The 12,415-nt window shown below is 32.0% G+C and overlaps 1 protein-coding gene across 1 annotated transcript; it reads left to right on the plus strand.

Moving 5' to 3' along the window:
- Positions 1-5,816: 5,816 nt before the first annotated feature.
- LOC122297454 (receptor-like protein kinase 7) lies at positions 5,817-7,811 on the plus strand. Its single transcript, XM_043107506.1, has one exon. It carries the CDS (start codon positions 5,867-5,869, stop codon positions 7,517-7,519), a length of 1,653 nt encoding a protein of 550 aa, XP_042963440.1. The 5' UTR covers positions 5,817-5,866; the 3' UTR covers positions 7,520-7,811.
- Positions 7,812-12,415: the final 4,604 nt, after the last annotated feature.

The following is a 12,415-nucleotide window of genomic DNA, read 5'->3' on the forward strand; positions in this document are numbered from 1 at the left end:
GTTGAAGACTTGGGTGGCGTGGTTGGGGGCACACCCCCTTGCCACGAGGAAGTCTGCAATGAGGAGGGTGCCAGCTCGCCCTTCCCAGAGATCCCGCCAGTCACTATCTCTAGGGGCAATACCCTTTTGTTACCCAGCAGCAACGAGTGCCTCTCACTTCCTTCTCTATTCGCTCCATCCTTTGGTAGAGATACTGAATCCTTCCTTCTCGAGGGCTTGGGTGGTTCGCTGGGAGAAGACGTTCGCCTAATCAAGGCTGACTTGGCCACATGTTTGATGTTTGGTGTCTGAGAATTTTTAAAGGTGAAATGGGGTGGTATTTCTGTAGTTCCATCCACATAGCCGATTAGTTCTTGACTCTATAAAAGGGGAAGCAATTGGATTTTTCATAGGAGGTAGTTGGAAGAGGATAGTTTGATGGTAACTATGTGGATGAGGGTATTGAATGGGAGAAGAGTGGAGGAGGGTTCAGCAACCATAGAAAGGGAAAGAAGATCGTGAGAGGGATGTTAATCCTTATGGGCTCTTGATACCATGAGAGTGTTTGAAAAACTACCACACTTTTAGTGGTGAGTTGATTTCATATATATATGCACAGTTACATATTCGAATACGGTAATTACAAGTATGGAAAGAATCAATTAAATAAAACTAGAAGCTACAATTGTGGCTCAAAGAGAATGCAAATGGAAAGTCTAGAATTAAGGCTAAGGATCCTTAGCATGATCCTCGACAGACCCAGATGGCTACCACAAACAAAGCTTCAGATTTGAAACACCAGACAAGAAACAGTGCGAGATACTCATCGAGAAGTAGCAATAGAGAGGTGTCTAGGTGGCTGAGGGAGAAGCAAGGCACTGTGGGAATGAGAGAGAAACTGATGAGAGAGAGAGAGAGCAACGAAGAGATGAAATGGAGCTAGGGAGTTCAGTGTGAACATACCTAGACAGCATGAGGGTGACGACGATCAAGCAAGACTAAAGATCAACGATGGTTCTTGCGACAGTAGATCGCAGTGTGCGGTGGCGTCACTTAGCCTTTGCTATGCATGGGCTGAGAGTGCAATTGTGCTTTGTTTTTCTTGGTTAAAATAGAGGCTGTTGGTGGTTTGAAAAGGCTTGGCGGTGGTGGTGCTGTGGTTTCGCGTTGGTTGGGCAGTGGGTTGGTAGATTTCGCTGTGCAGGAGGGAAACTCAGCAGCGTTGGATAGTCTGGGCGGAGGTTTGGCGTTGAACAAGGAGAGGCTGGGTGATTCTTGTGGCTAGTTGCAGTGACGGTACTAAGGCCATTTCCAAAGGCACAAGATATATGTATGTATATATATATATGGCCTAGAAGAGGAAATGAAAGAAACGTGCATGCATGCATGAGTGTGGAGTCGTGCGTGGTGGGGAGTTTTAAAAATTTTGGACGTTGGGTCTAACTAGAGCAACCGGTCTGGGTCTTAAAATAGGGTTGGGTCTCTTAAGCAGTCTGCAAATCTACTACTAAAAAAAAAAAACAACTAATCCCATAATTTTTTTTTTTTTTTGGCCAATTTCCAAAAAAATAGAACTCGCTTGGTCCATTAAAGATTTTAACATAAATCTCAAGCTCGATAAAAACTATATTTCATCAAAAAAATTTCGAGCCCATAGCCTATTCAGAAATGCTCGCACTACAACACAATTGGTCTTTTGTGATAGAGAAAAACGTCACAAAAAATGACTAAAATGTCACTAAAGACATTTGGTGACAGTTCGAAACCGTCACGAGTATCGTCACCTAATGTGCGTCACAGAAAACAATTGGTGACAGTTTACTATTCAACCGTCACAAAAAATATTTTTAGTGACGGTTGGAGATCTTCCGTTTGATGTCACGTTCGAACGTGGGATTTTTTGTGACAGTTAAAATCTGTCACAAAATGTAACGTTCGAATGTCCAATAGAGAGTTTGAACGTTAACCCAACTGATTGACATTCAAATGAGAAAATTTGACGTTCGTTGGTTATAGTTCGAACGTATCATATTTACGTTAGAACGTCAAACAAAAAGTTCGAACGTAAATCTTTTAAACATTCGAACGTTATGTTCATTTTGAGAGTACATATGTTCGAACGTTGGGTTGTACATTCGAACGTTATTTCGTAATTTTGTGTAATTATATTCGAACGTTAGTTCTAACGTGAACCAACATTCGAACGTTTGTTATATACATTCGAACGTATAGATCAAAAATACTATTTTTCATAAAATTAAAAAATATACAAATGTTATCATCATATTACACCATCAAATTATAAACTAACAATGTTTTATATAGTTGTAAAATTAGATATTAAAAGTTATATACAATGAGAAAACTGAATTGATTTTATTTCTTCTTCTTTCATTGCCCACCACGATTCTACTGTAGTGACATAACACGCCCTATTTGGACTCTCATCTCCCTCTACACTTGTTCTTAAACTTCACTGCACATTCTTTCCTCCTGGTCTATATGTTGCTCTTGCAAACGTATCTTTAAATTAGACTGTTGCTCTAAGAGAGACTCCAACTTTTGTTGTCTTGATCTCATATACTCATTTGATAAAAAATAAATGCTGCAAAATAAGTAACATTTAAAAGAAATACAAATAAAAATTAAATTAATGACATGTTGCTTAATTTAATAAATTATTCCCAACATATTCAATAAAAGTTCACAAATTTATTCAAAATGATATCATATATTTCCACAATATATAAACATATTCACAACTAAATTTACAATATTTTACATATTCTCAACAATTTTAATAAATAATGTAATACACAAATTCACAATATATAAACATATTTCCCATAAACTAAACTAATTCACAAATCACATATACATATGCACAATAATAACTAATTCACAAATACCAAAACATAGTTACAAAAAAATAACCAGAACATATACTTCAAATCCACATACACAATTGTAAAACATATTTATTTTAATCTATAAATATACACAAATATTTATATTTTCATTTTAAGAATAAGCATACACACAACACAATTTTTCATTTTAATTCATCATATTACATAATTCATATCACAAATATTTGCTTTTAATTCGTCAACATAAACAATTCAATTCATTCTAATTCATCAATAATATCCAATTCAAAACATATTCACAATATATACAATCAAAATTCACTACTCAACTCACAATATTATACCCATATCTAATCCTTCAAAATCTACAATCAACTCACATTATACACATCAAAATATTCATAATTATCCACAACAAAAGCACAACAAAATATATAAACATCTTAATAAAGTTTAGAAATATACTTATCACTCACAATATCTTCTTACAAATCACAAGTTTTGAACAAGTCACAAAACCAATCCTTCAAAAAAACCACAACACTAGTTAGTTAAAGACATATATATATTAAAAAAAATACAAAATAAATATCATAAAATTGCAAAACATTTAAAGGAAAAAAAAGTTTTTCCTTACCAAAATCAATGGAGAGAGCAAAAATATTAATCATCTCTCACTCTACTCTCTCTCTCTAACCATCTCTCACTCTAACACACACACTTTCTCTCTAACCCACAACTCTCTCTCACTCTCACTCTCTCTTTCACGCACGGGAGAAGAAGAAGAAGAAATTATTCTGCTTCCTCCTGTGTGTTTCTTCATTAAAATCACTCTGATTTGATATGACGTTCGAACGTTTAAAAAGCAATGTTCGAACGTTTAAAAAGTAACATTCGAATGTTAAATTTTAACGTTCGAACGTTATTTAAAAATGAGTGGGAAATTTCCTGCATTTTTTCACGTTCGAACATACATGCATATACATTCGAACATTTAAAAAGTAACGTTCGAATGTTAAATTTTAATGTTCGAACGTTATTTAAAAATGAGTGAAAAATTTCTCGCATTTTTCACGTTCGAACGTATATGCATATACGTTCGAATGTTTAAAAAATAACGTTCGAACGTTAAAATTTAACGTTCGAACGTATATAAAAGAAATATACTCTATTATTATAAATAATATATAATAATATATATAATATATTAACTATATATAATATTAACTATATACTATAATATATACTATATATATTAACTATATAATATTAATATATTAACTATATTATATATTATATGTAATGACTATATATATAATATATAATGAGTATATATATACTATATATATTATATAATATATACTAGACTATATATAGTATAGTATATAGCACTAGACTATATATATAATATATATTATATACTTAACTAGTATATAATATAGTGTATTATATACTACAGTTAATTTATCCAATTTTAATATTAAATCATTGCGCTTTAAATTCAATCTCTTTAAATTTGTAATAATTGTTCACAAAGGATGCATTATTTTATTTAAAAACTATATAAAATTTAAATTATAGTCATAGTTACGAAATATTATATCTAATGTTCGAACTTCACCCACTAACGTTCGAACGTATGTGAAAGAAATGTACTCTATTATTATAAATAATATATATAGTATATTAACTATATATAATATTAACTATATACTATAATATATACTATATATATTAACTATATAATATATTATATGTAATGACTATAGATATAATATATAATGAATATATATATATACTATATATATTATATAATATATACTAGACTATATATAGTATAGTATATAGCACTAGACTTATATAGTATAGTATATAGCACTAGACTATATATATAATATAGTGTATTATATACTACAGTTAACTTATCCAATTTTAATATTAAATCATTGCGCTTCAAATTTCAATCTCTTTAAATTTGTAATAATTGTTCACAAGGGATGCATTATTTTATTTAAAAACTACATAAAATTTAAATTATAGTCATATTTACGAAATATTATATCTAACGTTCGAACTTCACCCACTAACGTTTGAACGTCACTGATTAACGTTCAAACATTACTGATTAACATTCTTACATCACTCAACGTTTGAACATCACTGATTAACGTTCGAACGTTGGCGCAAAAAAATGTTACATTTGCACGTAAAAATCTTTAATGTTCGAACGTTCATGTAACGTTCGAACGTAAATTTTCCTACATTCGAATGTTAAACGAATTCTCATCTAGATTTAGTGACGGTTTGTATAAACCGTCACAAAAACTAATTTTTGTGACGGTTTAGGGACTGTCACTAATTCTAAAACGTCACTAAATCTTAATTTTGTTGTAGTGTCGCTAAAACTCAAGTGGCTTCCCAAACATATTAACCATAAAATATATATATATATCGGAACATGGATTCTGTGCTTGGCCCGAGTGTTACAAAATATTTTTTATAATTTAGAAAAAAAAAATAGATACACTATGAGCATGTATGATTCTAGAATATTAAATATTATCCATAGATAATATAGACTCCAAGATTAAATATATAAATATATATATCTACAACAGTAATTATAGAACCATACAAAGGCACTAGCAAAATCACAAAGAACCATTCTTTGCCCTTTAATTAAGCATGCACAACTACTTAATTGTTAGTTTCAACTATTTTTGTAGATTTGGCTTCTTCCTTTTACTCTAATTGTTATGCCAATTTTAGATATTGACCTCTTCTATTCATGACCCTTTTGATTCCATAACTCCCTTGTTTCATTTTTACTTTTTACTTCAAAAATCAGTTTGAAATCAACCAACAATATTACTTGTGGTTACCCGCTAATCTCGAAATCAAAATGCCACTAAAATCGTTGTTTTCGACAATTAAATAGAAAGCAAAAACATTCAAAAAAATACGGAAAAAAACAAATACTACAAACACGTACTTGGCCATTATTGCTGCCATACGACATGTCATCGACGCGTGCTTCCGAGCATTACCTCCATTATTCTTTCGGTCTCCTTTGCCTCCTCTCCCTTGTATGCACTGTCCAATCTGAGGAGCTTCAAATCCTCACGAACCTAAAGTCCACGCTTCAGAAATCAAACACCAGAGTCTTCAATTCGTGGGAATCCACCGTTTCCGTATGCAAATTTGCCGGAATCACATGCAACTCGGAGGGCTCCGTTACAGAAATCGAGCTTTCAAACCAAAACTTGGCCGGAACTCTTCCTCTGGACGTCGTATGTCAGCTCCGATCACTCCAAAAGCTCTCCTTGGGGTTCAACCTCTTGCACGGTCCGATCACGAAAGACTTGAACAAGTGCGTGAAATTGCAGTATTTGGATTTGGGAAACAATGTCTTCACCGGTGCGGTTCCCGACATATCCTCTCTTACAGAATTAAGGTATCTCCATCTGAACAACAGCGGATTCTCGGGAACTTTCCCGTGGAAATCGCTCCAAAACATGAAAGGTCTAATCCGGCTTAGCCTCGGAGATAATCCTCTAAGTCCTAGTCCATTGCCAAGTGAGGTGGTGCAGTTAACCAAGCTGGATTGGCTTTACCTCTCCAACTGCAACATCCAAGGAACATTCCCAGCTGGGATTGGAAATCTCAGAGAGCTAATCAACTTGGAGCTTGCCGACAATAACATGACCGGAGGGATTCCGGAAGAGATAGGGAACCTCGTCAACTTATGGCAGCTCGAGCTCTACAACAACTCGTTTACCGGAAAACTTCCCGTCGGCCTGAGAAACCTCGCGAAGCTTGAGAACTTTGATGCTTCTATGAACTATCTCGAAGGTGATCTGTCCGAATTGAGGTTCTCGACCAACCTGGTGAGTCTGCAACTTTACAAAAACAATCTTACAGGGCAAGTACCGCCGGAGTTCGGTGAATTCAAGAAGCTGGTAAACCTTTCTCTGTACACCAACGGATTGTCCGGTCCTTTGCCTCAAAAGCTCGGGTCTTTCGCAAAATTCTATTTCATCGACGTCTCCGAGAACCACTTGACCGGTCCTATCCCGCCAGACATGTGCAAGCAAGGTGCCATGAAAATGCTTCTCATGCTCGACAACAAATTCACCGGTGAAATCCCAGCCAACTACGCCAACTGTCCAACCCTCACTCGTTTCAGAGTGAGCAAGAACTTGCTTTCGGGTACTGTTCCTACCGGAATCTGGGGATTGCCGAAGGTGAACATAATCGATATCGCGTCAAATAATTTTCGAGGCCCAGTCACTTCCGATATCAAGAACGCAAAGTCTCTATGGCAGTTGTTCCTCGGAAACAATAGCTTATCGGGTGAGATACCGGCCGATATCTCAGGAGCTACCTCACTTCAGTCCATCCTGTTGAACAACAATCAATTCTCTGGTGAACTCCCATCTTCTTTGGGGTCTCTATCGAGTACTCTTAAAGTTCTTGATCTCTCCCACAACCAACTTTCAGGTGAGATTCCGAAGACTTTTTCGTCTCTCCAACTAACCCAACTCGACCTATCTTACAATAAGTTAACCGGCCCTGTGCCGGAATCTCTATCTAAGGGGAGCTTCACTGGGAACCCAGGCCTCTGCAGTGTTGGAAAAGGTTCCGTGTTGCCACCCTGTCCCCACCCCTAGTCCAAGAAGAGGAAAAATATAGGGAGTTTCTGACCCCTCGTTATTTATAAGCGGAAGATCTTTTAGGATTTCGAGGGCCTAAGAGAAATAAACACAGAATGAATGTTACGATATTCATCAATCAGAAATGATTGATTTTCTTTCAAACGAAAAATTATTTTTTTAATCAGAGCCTATTACTTTTAAATGAAGTGTGTGGGATTTACAAGCTACAGGATTGTATCATATCTAACATTACTCTTTGATCATATATCGTAAAGTATTGAGTACTCCATGAATATTATGGAGCCTACCTGTGTTTCTCTATTCTATTCAAGATGTTTAAATTCGTGTAACAACTTGAGGAGATCTTAATCCATTCTCTTTGAGGTGGCAATTTATACTCACCAATCGCATTCATATCTTATCAAGTCATAAATATTTAATTATGTGAGTCAATTCGAACATGGCTCATTAAGGTAAACAGGTCAAATTTTCAAATCTTAATACGATATATTTAAATAGTAAATCGTGTTATGTCACTCATTTAATCATTTATTAGAAATTAGTAAAGACAACACATTTCATATCAACGTGTTTCGTGTAAATAGGTTGAACTAACTTGCAAGATCTATTTTACCTGATTGACATAATTTCACATAAAAATTAAAAATTATATATTAGTAGCCACAATGTCTAAAAAAATAAGACTACATACTAATACAAACATCAATAATTTTTGTATTTTAACTTATAATAAAATCAATATTACAAACCCAATAATAATAAATATAAACATAAGTCCAGAATTATAATTCCAACAATAAAAAACCAAGCATATATATTGATAAATATCAATATTATAACTCAACAATGATAAAATTGTGATTTTGAAATAAAATTTAAATATGTTATTCATGGTTGATTTGGCGTTAAGCAAATTGGTCCATTATTAATCTATTTATTGATTGTATCTTAACGGATCAACTTATTTAAACCCAAATCTATCTATATCTATACTTATATATAAAGTGCGAATCCACTATCTACAATATTTTCGTCTAACTTTTTCTTCTCATTTAGCCCTTAATTTTATTTGAAAATTACAATGGCTTTAATTTTACTTTTCTTTTGCCAACAGACATTTTGGTCTTTCTACATTCTGAGCGCCGAATTTCTTTTTCCCGTTTTGTTTTCAATTTTGCCCTTTAGTTCTATTGTTTTCTTCGCTGTATTTGCTGTCGTTTTACTACACCGCCTAAACATTATTGTCATTTTACACTTAGATCTTATCACTTCGTATGACTCAAATTTACAACTTAATATTTGGATTCCATTCATTTGAGTTCTATATTTCAGACTTTCTGGAAAAAAAAGTTGTTCGTGTCTTTTGAATTAGTGCTACTGGTTAATCTCCGCAGTTGTAGGTATGCTTCTCATTCTTTCCTCTCTCAGTATTGGATGAATGAATTTATTATAGTATATAATTACTTCATATGCATGTGCATATGCATTACAAGAAATATATATATATATATGAAACAAAATAAAAAGCATATTCGGATGTGATCAAGTGGATTAGTAGTTTACGTAGAATAACCAAAACAAAATTAGACAAATCCATACGGATAAACACGAGCCCAAAAAATCAAACAAATCGCCTCTTCTGATTTGCTCGCCCTTTAGGAGAGAGGGAGACAACCAAGGAATATTTGCATATTCGGATGTGATCAAGGGTGACGAGTAGCGGTAGGTGGCGGATTTGAGGCAAGAAAAAATAAATATTAACCCAAAAATAGATATAAAAAATTACAAGATATTATTAACAATCATATGCCAAACAACAAGAAATAAAAAAAAATAGAAGAAATCAAAGGCAGGACAAAAAAAACTTGAATCGAAGATAGAAAAAACCTAGAAACACAAATTGCAAGAAAAAACAATTTCTTTCTACAGGTGAAAAATAGAAAGTGAATGTATATGAAATGCAAGGAAATTTTTTTTTTCTACAGATCTGAAGAGTAGATCAACTCAGTCTCAGAAGCAACAAAAAAAATATAAACTAGATCAACTCAGATGCAAGAAAAAAAATATTTCTGCAAATTAATTGTGTAAAAAGCGAATATACATGAAACGCAAGAAAAAAAAATCATTCTACATATATCAACTCATACACAAAAAAAAAAAAAAAAAAAAAAAAAAAAAAATTCTACATATGAGAGGAATACAAAGCGAGTATACATGAAACACGAGGGAAAAAAAAAATTCTACAGATCTGAAAACTAGGCAAAATTAGCCGCAAGGAAAAAAAAAATTACATATTTGAAAACTAGATCAAGTCTGGCACAAGGGAAAAAAAATTTCTACGAAAGAAAAACACAAAGCCAATATAGATGAAAAAAAATTCTGCAGATATGAAAATGGCAACCTCAAATTTTTAAGATTTAAAAAAATGTACTACAAACTAATAAGGATAGAAAGACTAAAACAGAGAGAGAGAGAGAGAGAGAGAGAGAGAGAGAGAGAGAGAGTGGCAGGCAGAATGGGGAGATGAAGTCTAAAGCCATAAGGATGAGACAGAGAGAGACTGAGATGAAAAATATGGATGGAGGTCGAATATAGCGATGAAGGCATAAGAATGGTTTTATAGCGATGGGAGTAGGATTAGGGTTTTTTGGGTGTGAAAACGGCACCGTTATCGGATTGGGATGGGGTGGTTGAGGGTTGTTTTGTTAAAAACGACACCATTTGGGTGTTTTGGGCTGTTGGGTGGGCTGGGTTTTGTTCCTGATTTCGGGTCTAGAGTTGGGCTGGGTTTTTTTTTTCAAATAAGAAAAAGATCCAATGTTATATGTTTGTAAATCTAGCTACTAACATATACTTTCTTTAAATTTTTTTACTTAGTATTTAAATTTTACATAACATATGGATTCTTTAAATCTTTTTACTTAGTATTTGAATTTTACATAACATATGGATTCTTTAAATCTTTTTACTTAGTATTTGAATTTTACATAAAGTTATACTAAGAATTTAAAATATTGAAAAAATAAAATTTACATTATTCTAAAACTTTATTATTATTTTTAATTTATGCTCTAATATTTGTACCAAATTAATAATAATGTTTAAAAAAAATTTTAATTTGTTAATGTCCTATGGAGTAATATAAAAGATGATATATAAGCTATTGGGTTAGGCGCGAGATAGCGTGAAATGGGGAAAAAAAATCACTAATGGGCCTTCTTTTTCTCCAAATAAGAAAATAAAAATATTGTTGTGTGTTTTTTTAGTTAGATATTAGCACGAAGTCTATTTAAATTTTTTCACTTAATATATAAATTTTAAATAAAATTTTATTGAGAATTTAAAATATAAAAAGATAAAATTTGAAATGTTGTAAAATTTTCTTTGTTTTAATTTATTCATTAGTAATTATTGCAAATTTAATAATAATGTTTATAAAAAAATTAATAATTATTGCAAATTTGTTTGATTAAATGTACTTAAGTACAATAGTAAATTCAAGTTTGTTGTCTGGCAGTGAATTAATTTTTTTTTGTATCATAGGTTTTTTTCCTGCTAACTTAATGTTATAAGTCTCGTGCACTCTATCAATCACTCTTCCATTGAGATTAAAGAAACTAATCAATCATATTTATTGAGATTAAAGAAACTAATTAACAATTTTTTTTATAAATACTGAATTTATTTATATCATTTCTTATTATTGTTAAAAAAAATTTCTTACATAATTTTTTTTTTTTTACAGATTTGTCACTTTTGCTTTTGCTTTACTGTTGATCAATCTGGTTGTTATTCATTTTCCATATTCGCACTGTTCTTCTGTTTCTCTTCTACTTCTTGGTACGTTCTTTTTTATCTTATTGGAAAAAATATTATTCAATTTTATCATATTCATATAAATGCACTTGTAATTAAGATTAATTGTTGATATTATATTTTTGTTGTGTGAATATTTTTTTTTCTCATTATATTAATTTCTTTTAATACATTTGTTTTATTTTAAAATTTACTATCTTATTTAATTCTCCAATATTTGCATTTGTATATATAATAAATATTCATATTTTATAAATTAGCTGGGAACTAAAAATAAAAAGCATGTTTCTAAAAATAAAACAATCACAAACTCTATATTTACACTTGCTTCACTAAATATGCTCAAATACAACAATAAATAGAAGTTTGCTGTGGGCAATGCATTAATAGTAAATGAATTCTTTTTTGCCTCATAAGCTCTTTGCCTGCTAACTTTGTGTCATAAGTTTAGTGCACCTTATCACTTTGTTAATTAATTTCTTTATTATTATATCTTTAAATAAAACACTGTCTTGTATATAAAATTTATGTTTATTTATTTATCTTTAAATTTATATAAACTTCTCACCGTTATAATTATATATTTAAATAGGACACTAACTTGTATGTAAAGTTCGTATTGATTTTCTTTATTTCTATCATTTGGCAATACATACCTATATGATTACCATATAAATTATGCCCCCGCAAACGTCCAAAGGACGTTTCTTCTACTAGTATATATATATATATATCAAATGCAAATCCCCTAATATTTACTTAATCTTGGATTATAAATTAGAATCCTAAATTAAAATTATTAGGGAATTAAAGAAAAACTCGATAAACTGAGAATAAACTGAAACCAGAGGAAGACCATTCAGATTTTGTTGTTGGGATCAAGCTCTATGCTAATACTAAATTATTACGATTGATCAGCTGGTGGGCCACAACGGTTGGCCCAAAAGGAAAGGCATAGAGTTTGGGCTTAATTCAAGCTGGATCGGGTTGGGCCCAAAATATTGTGATATGAGTATCTGTACATCAAGATAATGGTTTTTATATATACTTTTCAAAAATATTTTGGCCATTTGC

This window comes from Carya illinoinensis, chromosome 15 (genome assembly GCF_018687715.1).
Source record: "Carya illinoinensis cultivar Pawnee chromosome 15, C.illinoinensisPawnee_v1, whole genome shotgun sequence".
Classification (NCBI taxonomy): Eukaryota; Viridiplantae; Streptophyta; class Magnoliopsida; order Fagales; family Juglandaceae; genus Carya; species Carya illinoinensis.

Bases quoted from the DNA above. Each gene is read 5' to 3' on its own strand.
- LOC122297454 (XM_043107506.1), top strand. From the start codon at position 5,867: ATGTCATCGACGCGTGCTTCCGAGCATTACCTCCATTATTCTTTCGGT.